At 39.3% G+C, this 19738-nt stretch overlaps 1 protein-coding gene across 5 annotated transcripts in view; it reads right to left on the bottom strand.

The window, feature by feature from the left end:
- The window catches only part of LOC107681038 (uncharacterized protein YMR317W-like), a 32629-nt gene extending 13339 nt beyond the window's left edge, over window positions 1-19290 (bottom strand). For 4 of the 5 annotated variants that reach the window (XM_016477172.1, XM_016477174.1, XM_016477175.1 and 1 more), the window contains exons 1-5: window positions 19160-19290; window positions 7060-7176; window positions 3915-4046; window positions 1275-3008; window positions 797-868 (exon numbers count right to left, since the gene is read on the bottom strand). In XM_016477172.1, coding sequence (XP_016332658.1) covers window positions 797-868; window positions 1275-3008; window positions 3915-4046; window positions 7060-7176; window positions 19160-19195 — 2091 coding nt within the window. In that variant the 5' untranslated portion in view covers window positions 19196-19290. Of the gene's footprint in view, window positions 1-796; window positions 869-1274; window positions 3009-3914; window positions 4047-7059; window positions 7177-7669; window positions 10129-19159 lie in introns of those variants that run through there. The other variant, XM_016477177.1, reaches the window with a different exon arrangement.
- Window positions 19291-19738: the final 448 nt, after the last annotated feature.

The following is a 19738-nucleotide window of genomic DNA, read 5'->3' as shown; positions in this document are numbered from 1 at the left end:
GCCACAGCCCCTCCCTGGCAGATTCCTCTGAGGAAGGATCTACTGACTCAGAGATGGGGCACCCTGTGGCACCCACGTCCTTACCTCTGGAAACTTCATGTCTGGTCCCTGGACGGGACGCGGAGGTTCTAGGTGACCTACCCCAAGAGGTAGTTGACACCATCCCTTCAGCGAGAGCACCGTCTATGAGACACGCTTACGCTTTGAAGTGGAACCTGTTCGTTTAGTGGTGTTCTTCTCACCGAGAAGATCCCCGAAGATGCCCGATCAGAGTCATGCTGTCCTTTTTTGCAGCTCGTCGGTCATCCGATGTGACGTCTCCGTTCCCTCCTTCAGGGAACGAGGGTTACCATACGTAACCAAGACGTTCTCCTGACCTTAACAAGTGGGTAGGTAGTAAAGGGTTGTTAAAGCGGCTAAATCCCAAAGTTGAGTGCGTTCTCTTCATATACTGATTATCTCACTATATATCTGACCCTGTCCAGTACATTTTAACCTCTATTATAATGTTTAATGAGATATGCAATGTGGATCAGTCATTCTGCTCACTCTGTTAAGATTTCTTTTGACCACTTATGAACAATTTCATTCTGCTGTCCATCAACATAAAAAAAAAGATTTAGTTTCACCCTCCTCCATTAGCATCCAATGACCTTCTTTAACGACTATACAATTGCATGGAATCCAGAAAAACAGCAGCCATATAATTGCATTATACTGACAGCGAATGATATGCAATTATTAATTGTACACTAATAATAGCTGTCATTTAGAGCAATTACATAAAGCAGCTCACCTGCTGTTCCAGGAGCAGAGTATTTGTGGGGATAGCAGCGAGTGCCTTGTAGGTGGATTTGATCTTGTATGTCTATATTAGGAAAGAATGATTTAGAAGTCAAAGAAAGTCAAAAGCAGAATTAAACTATCTACAGCTGTGCTATGCCCTAAGGATGGGCGCCATGATTCATTTGAAAAACAATCATATCACAATAAGACAGTAGAAAAACTGTGATATGACCATTTTTAAGTATATTCGTAGTAAATATTTGCAGTAAATCATGCAAATTTTGCCTAAACCAAGATCACAAGCAAACGCAAAACATGCCCTTTGCCAAAGATTTACTGTTCTTGCACGAGTATGATGCATATCATGTTTCCCAGCAATGTGGGAGGCTGTGATTGAGAATGCATGTCACTCATTGAAGGAATGCCAATGCTCAGCAGTAGAGCATGCAAGTTGCATGCAGGTAATGGCGAAAGGGCATGCACTGTACCTTTCTATTTTTACAGTCCCCATCTGCGCAGTCTGGTGTGCTGCCCCATAGGGACGGAGAGGGTGATGAACAGAAGGAGTATGAGGGTGAGGGGGAGAGCTGACGACTTGGGACCGCTGGGGAGGGCGAGAGGGTGCAGTGGTCTGGGGTGGAGGAGCGGGAGTTTGGGTGGACTGGGGGACAAGCAGGAGAGGCTGGAGGTGTGTAGGACAGGCAGGTGAGACCCACGGGTCTGGGAGAGGGAGACAGTCTAAAAGCTGGGGATGATAGGTGCACTCTTTCGATATCACTATTGCCACCAATATTTTGTTTACTCTCCTTGTGACTTAAAACAGGAGATATGGAATTACTATGCGATTCAATTGTGTGTTTCAGAGTAGGAAAGGAAGAAGATTTACATGAATTTTGTGCAGGTTTTGATACAGAGGAGTCTAAATTGTCAGATGAACTACCTCTATCTTTCAGATATGGTGCATTGGTGAGCTCAGATGATTTCTGACCCTGTTTTAGTGCCAGTGAATATTTTTCAGACCTATCATGGGATTTTGTTTCATCGTTCTGCATTAAGGATGCTAAAGGTTTGTTTGGTTCTATAGATGCAAGGCTATCCACTGACACTGATGGATTTTTCTGGTTCTCAGGGCTGGAGCAAGACAGAGAGCTTGATTTAGGAGATGAGGAGTTCATCCGGGATAGGGAGCTGCACAAAAGAGAGCTAGGAACTGTCGGTAAACTATTTCCTTTGTGACCTGATTTCGACAGGTGAGAATTGGTAGGCTGGACTCTAGGTAAGCTTGGTGAAGGGCTGTGTTTTGTAGGTGAGACGATGTGACTAGTACTAGTGAAATGTTGACATGAGTCAAGTCTTTCTGGAGGTTTCATTAGTGGGATTTCATCAGGTGTCTTGACCATTGATGACACTGAAAGAGAACTATGGTCTGGTTTCCATAGTTGCGTCTTTGAAACTTGGCAAGACTCAGTACGGGGTCTATCTATGGAGGTACAAGACTTTGCTTTAGAGACGTTCATGGGTGCAACAGAAGAGGCAGCTGAGCATGCTGAACAGGAAGACACGTTAACTGGACTGATGGGCCAGCAGGGTATGTAAGGTCTTTGAAAAGCAGAGGACAGGACAGGTAGACGACCTTTCCTGAGGATGGCCGTTAACAGGGAGAGCTGGGTTGGAGGGAGTCTGTGCCGTGCACGGGGCGTAAGAGGACAGGGTGAGTTTGCCCGACTGTCACAGCAGGGTGTTTCGCAAGCAGACGACATCTGCAGCAGACTAGAGCCCGGAGCCAAGGAGTGTCTCTTGATTCTTACCACAGAAGGTGTGAAGGCCCCGGATCTTATGGAAGAACATGGGGAAACCGTGCCACTAAAGGGCCCAGGAGAACCATCCCGTGAGAACATGTGGAGCCCTGACCAGCTCCTCTCCTTGTCCCAGCCCTCGGAGAGAATAGACTCCTTAGAAGAAGCAGGGGAAGTGAAAAAATCCATGGAGCTGGCAGGGCTAAGGGCCTCCTCTCTCTGAGCTGAGCTATTTAAAAACAGACCTGAGCTGACCTCAGCAGCCTGTGAAGTGTTGTGAAAGCTTAGCTGAGAAATGCCAAGGTGTTTGTTATCAGTGGTTTCCATGGTGGCTGGGCTAGGCTCGGGGGTTATGCTACCAGATTCTGCGTGAAGCCCAGCTAGCATGGTGAGTGGTTTAAGGGTTAAATTGTCAGCTGACAGAATCTGAGAAAGAAAGAAAATTAAAGAACCATAAACACACTTCATTTGAGCAATGATTGCAATGATGTCTGATTATTTCTTACTGCAAATTGTACAAAACATAAAGACCCCATGGGGTTTATTAATGGGCCTGTTTGATTGTATAGGCGATTTTGAAAGGCTATCTACACATTAAAGTTTCCGCTGCATCAGAAGCATTTCCCAGCTTTAAGTGACACTTAGCCATGCAACCAATAATTGTAACTTTTGTTGCAATAAACTGTGATGTAGGCACCTTTTGACCAATGCAAATTTCAGATAAGCGGATTCAGTCGTGCTTTTGGAAATCTATTCTTAAATATCAAGGTTATAATTCCAGCACCACTTGGAATGATAATCTTTATGTTTAAGCAACCCAATTTGGCATGCCGTTGGCAGGAGGAGTCTTTAAAACCTGTTTAGAAAAACAGTCATTATCTTTAAGCTTCTGTTAGACATTAGTGGCACAGATTAATTAGACACAAGAAACATTTTTATCCATTTGTTGCTCACTCAGAACTTGATCTACTGTGTAGGCGCATTAATGTGTGTTTTTAATTAACAGGGGATCGCAAGTACCTTTGATCAGCACAGAAAACAGCCGTGTGTGACCAGCATATGTAATATCATGATGTATCCCATTAAAAGATATTAAGAAGTCATCCCAAAGCAACTCAAATAATTAAGCTGTACACTACAAACAGTAATTCATCTCTAAATTACTGTACTTCTTGAAAAGTCATTGCTTCAATAACTTATTTCCTGGTCAGTCATTTTGTCATTACATATTTATAATATGCAATTCTAAAGAAGGTACAGCAGGGAGTTAAAGAATAATGTTTCATCAGGAGTTTGTGTTTGCCCTGGGACAGAATGTACCAAAACACTCACCTCACTTTGAGTGGTGTTCTTGAGCGTTTCTTCAAGCTGGCCCTCTTCAGGGTCTTGGACGTAAACAACCTCTGCTTTGTAGACACCCTCTTCCGCCATGCTTCTCTCAGTGTCCCCTGGCTCTTGTGAAGTCTGGCATTGGAACAGGAAATGTTACTATGCGATACCAAATCAGAAACGGCAGCCGTCCCAAAGCAGGCCTCTGCTACGGATGGCTATTTCTAGCTCCCGAGCATCTTCACGGTATAAGAGAGTTACTGAATGCATTTATATGTGCGTGTGTTTCCCCTTCCAGCTTGTACATCTTTTTTCCAGAAGTCCATGTCCCTCATGTATTGCTCACATACACATGACCCACCCTAATTGTGTAAGCCTTCAGCAAATGCCTTTCACATTTTCGCTTTCACACACACACACACATAGATCATCCTCTGCTAAGGGACTCTGGGAAGAACTTAAGAACCCGTAATCACTAAAGTCTCACTCCCTATAGATTTGTGCAGTATTTGCACCTTAAAGGAATAGTCTGCACAAATATAAAAATTCTGGTATTACGTACTCACCCTGTTTTTTTGAAACCCAGATGCTGTTACAGTGCCTTGTGAAAGTATTCACACGCCTTCATTTTCTCACATTTTGTTATGTTGCTGCCTTATATTAAACTGCTTTAAATGACTTTTTTTTTCACATCAATCTACACTACATACACCATAACAATAAGGCAAAAAACAGATGTGACAACTATGCACATTTAAAAAGGAAAAAGGAAAAACTGGAATAAGTACATTGCATAATTCATTCATAAGCTCTACATGCAGTTCTTTTGACCTCAGGACTTGGTTTTTGCTCAAATATGCATTTTTAGCAGTTAGAACTTTTATTGAAGGGTGTGTGCCTTTCCAAATCATGAATTTACCACAGGTTAAAGCAATTCAAAGAGTAGTAACATCTACATGTGATATGAATGCTCCTGAGCTCATTTTTATTTATTTATTTATTTTTTGCTTTTTCAATATGGTGTCTGGAGTGCAGACTGATGTGAAAAAAAGTAATTTATGGGGTAAGAATAATTTAACAAGGCACTATATTTACTTTAGTGGAGGTAAAGATTTTGAGCAAATAATGAAAAATTTGGGTCAGTTCTTCGCAGAAAGTTACTGTATGACTTAAGAAGACTTGGAATATAGCACATAAGTGATATGGACTGATTTTATGACACTTCTATAGTGCTATTTGTAAGCTTGTTCACATAGACTGTCATTATATGGCAAGAGCTGTGTAAAGATTTCAATACATTCATGTTCCATGGAAAAAAAATAACAGCATATTGGTTTGGAAAAGCACAAAGTAAATAATTAACCTGTTCCCTGGGTAAGATTACTGCTTGTTCTCGTGTCTGTTCCCCGAAAAGGGCAGATGTATCGATACTCAAAACCACGATCAGCAATGCAGCGATTGGCTAGTGGCAAGACAGCAACGTAATGACATCATATAATTAAAGGGGTCATTTGATGCGATTTCAATTTTTTCTTTTTCTTTGGAGTGTTACAAGCTCTTGGTGCATAAAGAAGATCTGTAAAGTTGAAAAGACTAAAGTCTCAAATCCAAAGAGATATTCTTTATAAAAGTTAAGATTCAACCACCATGGAGCCAGTGCTGCAGCGGTCTCATATGGAGCAGCCCCAGCGGCGTGACTGCCGCCGTAGCTGCCATATGCCCCAGGAGCCTCTGAAACTGTTTCAGTGGGACCGCCATCCTGCTCTTGAATGTATTCAAGCAGTTCAACACCGACTGAGCACGTCCCTGCGTGAGGCGTGCTGTCTGTTTGACCGAGTCCAACTCCATACTGAGAAAAGAGATCCTCTGCGTCGGGGAGAGTTTGCTCTTTTCCCAGTTGACCTGAAGGCCCAGCAGGCTGAGGTGTGAGAGCACCAAATCCCTGTGTTCGCACAATTAATCCTGAGACTGAGCGAGTACGAGCCATTCGTCGAGGTAGTTGAGAATGCGAATGCCCTGTTCTCTCAGGGGAACAAGGGGTACCTCCGCAACTTACGTGAAGACACGGGGCAACAGGGACAGCCCGGAGGGCAGGACATCGTACTGATATGCTCGTCCTTCGGACGCGAACCACAGCAATGGTCTCTGCTGCGGAAGGGTCGACACATGAAGTACGCGTCCGTCAGGTCGACTGTACTGGATCGTCCACAACCCCCCGTCCCCTCTGGGGACCCAGAAATAGAGCAATTGCTCTTTGTCGAGTATTTGGGTACCACGACTGAGAGGTCAGTGGCGGAAAAAGATGTACACTCGAAGTAGATTGGTCTCTCTAAGCGAGATCCCAATTTCGTCGGTCATCCGACGTGACGTCGAGAGTGACCGACTGAAAGGGAACAATAATGTACAGTATGTGGAAAATAATGTGTTTTTTGAACCTTAAACCGCATAAATACATTTCATTACACCAAATACACAAAATAATGTTCTTTTTAGCAACATCATATGACCCCTTTAAAAAAGACACCTGACGAAAAAGTTTCTGGACCTTTATAAGGAAACAGCCAAGCGAACAAAACTACATACATGTTATAATAGATAAATTAAATGTTTAATTTATTTGTATTTTTTATGATTCCCAATTATTTATATTCACGATTTCTAGTATTTGTACAGGTTTTACTTTTTTATTTCAATGTTGTAATTAGCAGTTCATTTAATTTTATCTTTGAAGTAGATTTGTTACGTGACAGCATTAATTAAAGTTTCTTAAGGGTCAAGATCAAGTTATCTGCATCTCCTGCGCTCCATCAAGCCACTCCCATAATAGCTGTCATCACTCAAATGAATGCAATTCTGTTTACATGAAATAAGCTTCTCCCGAGCAGGTTTAATCTTACGGACCTGTTGCTATGACAGCAACAAATGTGTCGATGACATGTGTCGATGTCAAATGTGAAGATGAGCTTCGAAGAACCAAATGATCCAAGATCAAGCGAAATTGTCAACAATCAAATCCAGCTAACCAAGTTAGCAACGTACGAAGACCGGGCCCCTGTAGTGTGATGTTTTTTCCTCTCATGCTTTTGGCATACACAATATGGCATACATAACAGGAACCATACTGAGCTGTCTCAAGAGTAGTTCTTACCTTGTTTGGTTTCCTTGCCTGAAGTACCTTTTTCCAAACCTTGTTCTCAACAGGCAGTCTTTTTAGAAGTGGCACAAAGGTGAAAGACTTCAGCTTAGTTGCAAACACAGTGGTGACCTGTAAAATAGATATACTATGAAAGTGATTTCAGTAGACACAGAGGAACAGCATGAAGCAAATGAAAAACAACAAAGAGCCATCAAGCTTCTGTCTGTGCCAACAAATGATAGAATCAAACCGAGTGCTGTGTACATTCAGTGTTACATAAACTGCAGTGTCTTCACTCTGAAACATGAATCAAGAGCTGTGATTACAAAATCTTGCTGCTGCAATTCACGCCAATTCATTTTGCAACCATGCCTTTTCTGGATTTCAGTTTAATATATTTTGTAAACAGAGCGCTCCTGGGGATGAAATACGTGTCTGTCTTGCTAATAGTGACAACATTTTAAACTTGTTTCCCACCCTAAAAATGATGACATAAGAAAGCTTGACACTTCATTTCCTACAACATTTGAGGAAGTAAAGAATGCTTGCATAGTATATATGTTCTGTGCATCCGAATCCTAAAATGGCAGAATAGAGTATAACTTTAAAAGAAATGTTTTACCTTCTGCTGACTTTAGCACTGCCGTTGACATGAAACGGTTTGAGAATGATAATATGTGGTCTCCCAGATTGCTTTCAAGCTGTTGTATATTCATTGGAATGCGCTAGAAACAGAGGGTCCATTCAGTGTATACATGTAGGAGTTGGGGACGGCCCTTTCCTGCTCACATTTTAAAATCTGACAATTAACTATTGTTAGCTTGCTCTCTTGACAGAGAAGTGTTACGTTTGTGATTACTAGCAGATGTCATACCAACCTGATTTAAGCAGTTCTGAAGGAGTTCTCATGTACTGTATGCTGGATAATTCATATATTGTATTTGTCTGCATAACTAACAAAGATATATGTAAAGTGGCAAACCAGTGTGCTGAATTTTTATGTGATGATTAAGAGGTTAATTTGACCGATAAATGGTCAATTTTTTTATTATACAACATAATCCATAAACATCCATTAGTTAGGACAGTTGCTAATTGTTCTGGTGTTCACATGAATTGTACCCCCTCCAGACCACTTTTTCAAACATTAAACCTCACATTCTATAGACTGCCTAAAATCCATTCACTGACTGTCTGATGCATATTGCGCACATAACTGCAAATCATTTTCTTGATCTGGCAAGGTCTAATTTGATTGGCTGGCTTTGTATGACTTCTGGGAGTAAGAGCATTTTTATCAGTCTGCCTAGCAAAAATTTTGTGTTTACATGATAATGGGGCTTACAAGACATAAGTGCTTTTGAGGATGAAATAATCACTCGATTGCCTTGTTCATGGCATTAAATCTTTGAGATTTTCAAGTTTACAGTGCATATTGTTATTTGTGTTCTTTATTTGATTATGTCATTCACATCGTCTTGGGATTGTGGTCCATTCCTTGATAATATATGTTCAAATCAAAGTGTGTAACATTGTTTTGTTAATCTCAGAGCTGAAAGTGAATTGGAAAAATATTTATAAAACCTAAAGCACTGAGAAAGTGCATATATGCTCGATTCCAATTCCCTTCAAAACACTGTGAATCTCAATATGCAAGTCAGAGTAACAGATATTTTTGCCTGTGATTTTGGTACAACAGCCCTGGCCCTTAAGCCATGTTCCAACAACACAGTTATGACACAGTTTTTTCCTTGTTCAGCTGTTCATCAGCCATATCTTCTCCTTTCATTGATATTCCTGTTAAATTAAAGAGCTTTGGAATTAATTTAAAAAGCTCTGAAGCATTCACATGAGCCCTCGAACACACACACACACACACACAGCATTATTCCCACTAACTCTCTTGGTCAGATGCTGTATATACGAGGTTATACAGATTATTAAGAGTTCTTGCGCTACAATTTGATTGGGCAACTGACATTCTGATATTTACCATAAACATACTGGGACGTTTCACAGATCACTTTGAGTGAGGAGGGCAAATTGTCATCGCTCCACTCCAACTCTGTTTCCAACAGACCGTCAGTCTATGCATTGCTTGGTGACAAAATCAGACATTGAGCCCATGAGCCATTTTAGACACTGATATATAGTAAACAAGTTAAATTATGCACTGAACATGTTTCTAGTCCTGTTTAATTTGCCCACATTACACTGATGGATTTGATAAAAGAATATTGGCAAATTCCAAAAATGTAACTTATTCATGATTATGCATAATACCTTTCTCAAGCTAATTAAATCAAAGTTTCAATAAATGTGTCATTGAGCACATGTACTTTACTAATTTCATTCCCCACAGGCCAATATGAAATTGGTAATCGGGGAATATTACCAATGGCTACGTTAGCAATGTCAGTGTTTGGGATTGACAACCACATTTACTTACATTTGTGAGTCTCGAAATATTCTGAGTTTGGTTAAAGAATGCATAAATAAGCAAACTGTGTGTGAATGTAACTGTATTAAAGGACTCAAATACAGGACTGACAACCATAGTCTGCTGCTGTGTGAACGTGGTCCATCTAAAATGCTTAGCCATAATAAACTGTATGGCCTGTTTTAATTACAGACATGCCTCCTAGTAAAACTTATCAAATTAGTATTAATGTATCATATAGGCTATCTAATGATCCTTAGGCCTTTGAGAAAATTCACTTTTGCTTCCATGTCCGTGATGATTAAAAAAAAAACAACAGAATGAAAAACGTTCTTCCACTTTAAAACTCAAACTATCGTATAAAATGCAACCCAGCACAATTATCCTCCATGTTCATATTCATCGCACCGGCTGTGTCTTTGACACACACATTCAGAGTGTGCAGAGTGACACCCTACTTACACTGCTAATGACGCAACATGACACACTCCAAAATGCTCCCATCATAATCATTGCCTATAATGACTCAGAGTGGGGTCCCTTGAGCAATTTCACATGGCTTTTTGAGCTTGCAGTTCTCCGCTGAGTTTCTGCATAGTTTCTCCAATTATAATCACCTACCCCACTTGTGTAGATGGAATGTTTTTAAAATACAGCCTTTGGATATTAAATAAATTGTCATTGCATTTAAAATTACCGTTGTTCAAATAAGAAAAATAAAATAAAATAAAATAAAATATTTTCAGAAAGGCAGAAAATAAAATCTGAGGCTTCTACAAAGCTTAATGTGCTTCTTTTCCATTTTTGTTGCCAGAAGGTCAGTTTTTGTCAGACTTGTAACTGAATTACTCAATATTTATGTATTAACAATTAATTAACAATTAACAAAAACAAACAAAAAAACATACTATTTTTATGATCCCTCTTATTTTGATCAAATTATTAACATTTTGCAGATTCTGCAAGATTTAGGTAAACTTATGACCACAACTGTATATTACTTTATATTTGGGGAAGTCGTGGCCTAAAGGTTAGAGAGTCGGACTTGTAACCTAAAGGTTGCGGGTTCGAGTCTCGTACCGGCAGGGATTGTAGGTGGGGGGAGTGAATGTACAGTGCTCTCTTCCACCTTCAATACCATGACTGAGGTGCCCTTGAGCAAGGCACCGAACCCCCAACTGCTCCCCGGGCGCCGCAGCAAAAATGGCTGCCCACTGCTCCAGGTGTGTGTTCACTGCTGTGTGTGTGAACTTTGGATGGGATGAATGCAGAGCACTAATTCCGAGTATGGGTCACCATACTTGGCCACATGTCACTTCACTTTCACTTACCTGCCAATGGTCTTACCAATACTTGATTCTGATTGGCTGGAATCGTGGACATATGGTTCCAGTCAAATCACTGTTTTAAAGTAATTCACTGCCTTCACTGTAGCACATGTATGGTCCTGCTCAAACCAAAATAATCAGGAGTACAGAAACTTGCTGCTCTGTGACATTTATCAAGAACATATCTAAAGGCTGGAATTCACTACACAACTTTTAAAATCTGAAAAGAAAAGAAAAACATTATTTTGTGGCCACAGACTAACAATTCATTCCCACTAATATGTCCACGATCGTCACCTTGATTTAAGTAAAAAGTGAGCATGTTTTACTAACTCCTGGCTGCAATTTCATAAACACGTCATCCTCTATTGCTGCTGTTATGAATAAAGTATGACAGGATAAATGTTTACATTATAAATATCTATATTTGCATATACATTGACAGTTTATATATTTAATGACAATGTCTGAAGACATTAAATCACAGCTTCACTATTAGAGACGCAGCACAGATAATGCAGTGTAAGGCTCCAGCTTGTAATGACTCTCCCAGCCTCTAGTTGGTGCTGACTTGTAATGACTCTCCCAACCATTAGCTGGCACTGACACTTATGCCGTGTAATGACTCTCCCAGCCACTAGGTGGCCCTAGCTTCTGTAGAATTCATTGTATTACTACTCATTAGGACTTGATTCCTCCCACCTGTGGGTCATTACCTTGTTTGTGTTTTGCCTATTTAAGCATGCCTCTTTCTTTCAGTTGTGTTCAGTCTTGAGCCTACTATGCATGTGTTATCCTCACCAAGAAAGCTAAGTCGGTTGTGGTTTTGGATTTGCCTTTTGCTCATCTTTTGTTTCTTGTATTTTTTCTGTGAAAGCACGGCTTCCTTTTTGTTGTACTTTTGACCTTGGACTCCTCAGTAAAGCACTTTTTGTTCAGTCATCTAAGCCTGCATGTTATTCTTCTGCACTTGGGTCCATCTGTTATTTGTCATCCACCATAGCGCAGTGGTAAAAGAGGCAGTTCAGTTGACTAGAAGACCTGAGTTTGATTCCAGCCTCAGACACCCATCACATGCAGGTAGGCTAATTCACACAACTGCAGTGTTTCTTGATTCTTTGCCTCCAAATCGTGTATTAAATTTGCTCTGGATTATCCCTCACACTTGTGTGATCTTGCTAAATTGTGTCTCTCTTTTTGTAACATGTATCCCTATTCTTTAATGCGAGAGAAAAAGTCCAATGCCATATTTAAATGGACAATTCAAGAATAGTATTACATGGAGGCTAATTAAATTGGACAGTTACGCTCGAGCTGTCTATTGTTCATGATTACAAAAGTGATTAATTTTTAGTTCTTTTATTCATATCTTCTGTCGCGCAGTCAATTGCAAAACACTTTTCTTTTTTTTTTTTTTTTTTTTTCTTTTTTTTTTTTTAAACCAAGACAAAAGAACAAGGTCAAAAAGATTCTCCTAATAAAAAAACAGCCAATAATTATCACTTAAAATGCACGGTACATCATACGGCAAGCATACCCAGATAATGGAATGAACTCATAAATTAGCATCTAATATTTGCAGTACAATCTGAAGGCTTAAAAAGAGCTATGAATGCAAAATGATGCAGCCGTGTGTTGCCTGGCAGTGCCTCTCGTCAATTTAAAGGCAATAGACCCGCATATCTTCATAATGAAGATAGCTAATTAAGCTTAGCAGGAGATTTTCAACCCTCCAGTCAGGAATTAGTCAGAGTGGATCAACTAAACAGGAATCAACATGATATAATATAGAAGGTTTGATAATTGTAGGTCATCTCATGCTTGAACAATTAATGATGTTACAAAACAGGACGGCATGTTTACTGAGTTCCTGTGCCATACTGATAATAAATCATTGTCTTCTCGCACTGCCATTTTCTTAATTTACTGGTGATGATAATAGGCGCATATGCCCATGACACTGGTGATGAGAACAAACTGAATGTACATCGTGTTAAGCCTCAGGTGAGCAGCTTTGATTTTAGCTTTGACATTCAACCTTTCCTTCTGTCATGGATGCAGGATAAAAACAGACTTTAAAGACCAGCCATGGGCTTCTTGTCAAAGTGTTTTGTGTTCAAACAGAGAAAGTGGCACCAAAAGTATTATACAGTGTAGCAATAAGTGGATCGCAGCTATGTTCACAATGTAATAAAATATTCTCATGTATGACTTTCAGCAGTTGGCTGAATATTTCAGATAACATGACATAGCGTAGCTGCTGTTGATACAGCACTGCAGTATGATGAATATAACTTTGAAAGCATGAAAGGAAGAAATCAAAATGACTAAAATGTAGTCCAATCAAATGATCACTACAATGAAAGTGTACCTTAATACCACCTGCACAGTAATAGCATGTAGCAAATCATGGTTTTGCCCAAAAGAGTCAAGGTTTCGCCAGTAGATGCAGTGACACCATTCTGCTGCCAAAAAACATCTTTCTCCACTAATGGTTTGACAAAAGTAGCCATGTTTTTTTTTTTCTTTTTTTTTTCTTTTTGTGTGAGCAATACAAAGTGAAACATTTTCATTTACATTTAGTCATTTAGCAGACGCTTTTATCCAAGGTGACTTCCAAGTGAGGACAATGGAAGCAATCAAAATCAACAAAATATGCAAGTGCTATAACAAGTCTCAGTTAGCCTAACGCAGCACACATAGCAAGGCTTTTTTTATTATATAATAAATAAAAGGAAAACAGATCGAATAGAAAAAAGAACAGGGCAAGCTAGTGTTAGAGGCCTTTTTTTGCTTTTTGTTAATTGAATAATAAATAAAAAGAAAACAAATACACAGGATACAAAAAGAATAGAGAAGCTAGTGTTCGTTTTTTTTTGTTTTTTTTTTTTAAGAAAACAAGTTAGTAAATGAATAGAGTGCAAGTCTAAACGAGGTAAGTATTTTTTTTTTAAGAATAGAATTAGAATAGAGAGTGCTAGAGTTAGAGGGCGTGATCGTGATTTCACCAAGTACAACATGTTCCTGGATCAACAGCCTTGTGTCATGAAATCAAGGCTCAGATCCAATTGCGAGTGAAGAAAAAAACAGTTTATTATGAATTCTCCGAATGTGGAAACAAACAGGAGATCCAGATAATCCGAGAGAGACGTCCAAGCTCATAGAAACAAAGTCTGAGAGCAGAAGTCTGGCCAATGGGAAACAAAAGGCCAAGCAGGACCGGAGCACGATAACAGAGAACACACTAGGAGTCTAGGAGAGAACAAACAGTGGTGAGCGAGACAACGAACTGACAAAGGACCGTGAAAAAGTGAGCCAGATAAAGGCAGCCCAGATAGGCTTCAGGTGAACACCTGATTAGGAGGTGGGGTTGCCAGACGCAGCAGACAACCACGCAACACACACACAGGAATGAGCACACGGACCCACGAACCGTGACACCTTGTTGATCCTGGAACAACATTCCTATCAACCAATCAGAATTGAGGGACAACTTTTCAGGAAATATCTGTTTTAGGCTTACAATCAGGGTTAGGTGCTTCTACACCCTTGTTAATCAGCTATCATTTCACACTGTTTTTAGGAATAAATTATGGGTAGGGTTAGGTTTAGAGGTAGGGATTGGGTTAAGTCTATATTTTTGGACAGTTATGTCGATCCAGGATCAACAAAAGTTGTTGATCCAGGAACATGTCTTACTTGGCAAAATCACGGCGACCGTTAGAGGGTCAAGTAAAGATGGAAGAGATGTGTTTTTAGCCGATTCTTGAAGATGGAAGTATTTTCATTATACTTTTACCATTTTTACTTGTGATTGACTGTTCTCTTAAACATCCATGTTTCTCCTAGACCTCCTGGACTGTGACATAAATGCAAGGCTATTAACTATGAAAAAAATGCATGTGCCTCCCATGTATCTCACCCTAGCTGTGCTTGCCCCATTTCATGAGGTCATTCAATATTTTTAGTCTTCACATTATATGCACTATATTTAACCTTTTACACTGTTACCCTTAACACACATACACTGTAGTGTAACCACAGCGACAGTGAAAGCCACAAACAAACACAAGCAGTCAAAGACCTCAGCAGGCATTTCCTACTCGCCTATAAAATCTCACTCGCTCTCTCTTGCCTGTAGCCCACAGTGTTATGCGGATCATACCGTTCCTTACAGCTCAAATTTCCAGTGCGTACCCACGCAAGGGGTGTGTTTGTCCCAGGCTGTTTCCCAGCATAGTGTTTTATCCAGAACACAGAACTCAAATCCAGCATCTCCTTGATTAGCAGTTCAACAAAACATGAAGACCCAATGCACTGAACACTGGGCAGCTTTCACCGGTTAGATTTAATGTTTTCTAAAAAATAATCAAAAGGGATAAAACCTGCTCTGAGCTCAGTGGCTCTACAGCTCTACAGCTGTGTACATTTGCGTCACCTGTTTAGACTAGTTTTAAAAGTAAGTCATCTATTTTTTTATTTATTTTTTTTTATTCTTTGGTCACACTTTAGTTTGGGATCCAATTCTCACTATTAACTCACTCTTAACTATCACTTTTGTCTCAATAAACTCCTAATTTGCTGCTTATCAATAGTAAGGTAGTTGTTGAGTTTAGGTATTGGGGGGATGAAGGAATCAAAAATATGGTCATGCAGAATAACGCAGTAATATGTGCTTTATAAGCACTAATGAACATGCAATATGCTAGTAATATGCATGCTAATAAGCGACTAGTTAATAGTGAGAACTGGTCCCTAAACTAAAGTGTTACCTTTTTATTTGTTCTTCAAGACTCTACGCAAGATTCTAATTTGAATTGGAAAAGTAAGAGTGTTTACCACTTGTTTAACTGCTGTTTGTTGGTCAAACAAGTTTTTAAGACACAGTCCTAACATAGTGGCCATGTTTATGCAACTGGCCCAATGTTTACAGCCCAGATTTAGTTTGTCAAGTAACGATTTGGCTGCCCCAGCAATAATGCTGAATTGACCTTTAGTTGTATTTCCACAGTAAGCCTGTCAAATTAAACATGCAGGCCAGTTCATTTGACATTTGACATCCAAGTATAAAACACAGCTGTTCAGTCAGAGCTGTTTACAGCAAAACGAGACTTCGGTTCACTTCACTTCACTGAGAAACATGAATCAGTATATTAAAAGCTACATCTTTCAATGGTTTCCTTCACAAACTATACACAGATTCAACTTTACAGCAAACAAATGGAGGTTGTCTTGTGCTGTCTAATCACTCTTTTACAGCCAACCTTCATTATCTGTATATTTTTTGGTGTTTATATTAGCAATTCAGGCATGTTGCCTGGTATCAGACTTAGTTATTGTGAACTTGACTTGATTTGTTGAAGTTTTGACACTGGTTACACTGGTTTTTGTTGCATAGCAACATTCTGTCTTGTCTACATTCTAGCAGAAGTATGGCAATGGATTTTGCACTCAATCTACTAGGCATTGTACCTAACAATGCACTTTAGAGTAGTGTGAGTTGGTGCCGTGACCCAGATGCGAGTGAGGTTTAGGGGGGTCTTTAGCATCCTTGTTAGTAAGCCCAACTCCAATGCCAATGGTTCAAACACCATTCAAAGTGGTGCAAGTACGGCCAGTTACATATACACACAATATCCTATTCTATTCTATTTTAATTCTACTTTATCTATATTTATCTTTTTTTTTTTTTTTTTAAACAACAAAAAACAAAAACTAGCTTTCTATTTTTTCTATTCTATCTACTTGTTTTTCTTTGTTTGTGTGTTTGTGTGCATATATGTGTGTGTGTGTGTATAATATATATATATATATATATATACACCTTGCTACGTGTACTGCGTTAGGCTAACCGAGACTTGTCATTTGCACTTATATATTGTTGCTCTTTTGTTAGTTTTGACTGCTTTTATTGTCCTCATTTGTAAGTCGCTTTGGATAAAAGCGTATGCTAAATGACTAAATGTAAATATCCCGGAAAGTTATTTCGGTAACACTTTTTGATAATCCATTTTAGACTTTCTACTAACAGTAAGTAACTTTGCAACTACATGCCAACTAGCAGTCATTAGAGTATTAGTAGACTGTCTGCTTAATATCTTCTAACACTTTATTTTGATGGGTCCACAACATACAACATACTGACTATGAGAAACTCTGCAAGTATATGTCAACTTATTCTACTAACCCTATACCTAACCTAACAGTCTACTCTGAGAGTTAGTAGACATGTAGTTGCAAATTAATGAGAATTAGTTCACATGTAGTTGCAAAGTTACATATAGTTAGTAGAATGTCTAAAGTGGACTATCAAAATAAAGTGTAACCATTATTTCTACCCAACTGCAACCCTGTTTGGCCAGCAACGACTCTGGCTGTAGGCGGGGCATAAGTTTAGGGACCATATTCCATGGTGTAATCTGATGGTGACAATGCCTTTTAGGCATTAAAAACTATTAATAATTATTAAAGTCTCTCCAACAACAGTGTGGTTGTGCTTCAGAGGACCTGTGTTTCAACCCTGCTTGACTGAAAGACCGACAGATGCAGGATGCAAGGACACTCCAATCACTATGTGTACAAAATATGGTGACAATGTTTGTTATTATTTTTGTTTGTTTTTTCCTTTTTGCACAAAGCCTTGAAATAGAGGATTTTTAACAATGAAAAGACTGGCAAGAATCCAGTCCAGTAATTATTTCATTTTCTTATTACGGAAAATGAGATAAGGGAGGTTGGCACAGGGTTCACTTCTGGTTCATTTCCTAATATGTTGTATTCACAAAAACATAACATCTGAATGCTTAAAAAATGTGTTGAGCTCAGGACAGTTTTTACACAGGAACCTACATTTTTTACACAGGAACTACATAGTTTTAAACAGGACACTACATGTTCTAAATATAAGAATATAAAAATGTGTGCAGTAGAGGTTTAACGTCTTGTTATTTTAACTATTTATTGTGATTACACTGACCTTTTGAAGCTAATAACTGGTCTTGTTATCAGTTTTCACTGTAAATAACCGTCTATTTTCATTCCCTGCTGTCTGAATTTCACTTTGTAATTCCCATAGGCAGTAGGTACTTGTCTAATGTCTGATTCAGATGTTGCTGTCTTGAGAGGAGCTTTGCAGTCAGTGCAGGATAAACAAAAACAGAATGCCTCTGGCAGCAGACTGAAGCCACATGTTTTGAATGCCAGTGAGTTAAGTTTGCATAAATGCTAGCATGTCAGCTGGGTTTTAAAATCCACATGTGGGTGTGTCGTTGGGTTTTAGAAGAAACCCCTTCCCTCCCACTTCAGTGAGCACACCCATGCCGCTTCCAGCTCGGCTCTGCCTGCAGCTCAAAGAGTCCAAAGGCTGTCAAGGGCCTGTGGGTTTTGCCATATGATAAGAGACTGCATCAAAGCTAGGAAACACTAGCAGGCTTATTCTATTTACAATGCTCAGAGAGGCAGTTCTGCATCGTCCCTAGCATTCTACTGCTATAACCCTTTCAAATGCATCCCTTGGCAATGAGAAATTGGCTGAAAACTCAGCTGCCATTACACTAACACATAACTGATTGTGTATGGTTGTAAACTTGTTTCACAGCAACCTGCCCGGTTATTTGTTACGAATTAAAATTGGCACTAAACAAACAGTAAAAGGTAAAGCATCTCGCATAATGCCTCATAGATAAATATACCTTATGCAACACCACACCACACACGCGAGGCAGAGCCAACACAAGGCGTTAGGTACACAACACTCACGTAACACTCTGGGAGTAACATTAATAAGAGTCAGTCAAGCATATTATCATTTATACAGTCAAATTATTTTGTGATAAATATTATACATAATTTACTCTAGATTTGCCACTGTGCAGACATACAGACACTGCCCTAATTACTTTAAATATTCTAAAAACTACAGCATATGTGTCATATATTAGATTGTATTAAGCATAGTCTTAAATAAGAGTAGAATTAAGTAATGAGTAGAATTAATTTCACATTTTTACATATAGCTCAGCCGTCACATAGTCGTTGTGCTGAAATAGTTTAATTCCTGTATACCTGTTGCCTTTCTGACCATGAACTTTTCAGCAGCAAATACTTCAACATTTGTTTTTTCCATCTTCATTGACAATGACCCTGTTCTGCCCCCAAACATATATTGAAATTAAAAGTCTAATTCAACTCAGCTACACACTGCATACAGCAAAAGAAAAACTTTTCAGGTTAAATGGAGTCACTGTCAGTCCTGAAGGAAGAAACCCACACAATAATTCCCTTGCTGTAGCCACTCGCGTTTCCATTCTATAGCCTGGGGCTTTTCGGCCATTTGGCTACTTACCTTTCCCAAGGTCCTGTGTGGTTCTTCCAAAGCCATGTGTGTGCTTGTGCTGAAGGCTTGGATGTATAGAGACTGCTATACTGGCATTCATGCCCTCCGTGTTCAGCTTGACATGAGTGAGAGTGTGTGGTGTCGTGATAACTCTCGAATGCTGTAGGCTTCCATTTATAGAGCCAAGAAAGCCTCAAATAGACTGCAGACAGCAGGGAGCCCATGACAACAGCAATTACAGCCAAATCATTGCTGTCCATGATGACTGGACAATCTTACTGGAAGTACTGCTTTTTCACTATGGTTAATAAAATGTTAAAGTGTGCAGCTAGTTGTAAGAATGTGTAACTGAGGTTTTGTCAGTGGTTTTTTTTTTTTATTATTATATTTACCCAATATTTGCCCATGGCAAGAAATTTGACTGTGTCACAATGTTTTTTGTTGTGTTTGTTTTTTGTTTGTTTTTTTATCTTGATATTTTTCTTCAAACAACAGTTCTTTCTGGTCCTCGAATCTGATTGGCTGAGAGCCTTTTCCAAGAGTGTGATATTTAAGAGATATCGGAACTCTAACCGTTTCACTGTTTGT

The sequence above is a fragment of the Sinocyclocheilus anshuiensis genome, unplaced genomic scaffold (genome assembly GCF_001515605.1).
Source record: "Sinocyclocheilus anshuiensis isolate Anshui unplaced genomic scaffold, SAMN03320099.WGS_v1.1 scaffold1540, whole genome shotgun sequence".
In the NCBI taxonomy this organism is placed as follows: domain Eukaryota; kingdom Metazoa; phylum Chordata; class Actinopteri; order Cypriniformes; family Cyprinidae; genus Sinocyclocheilus; species Sinocyclocheilus anshuiensis.
Note: the sequence above shows the minus strand (reverse complement) of the source record. Positions and strands in the feature narration are given on the sequence as shown.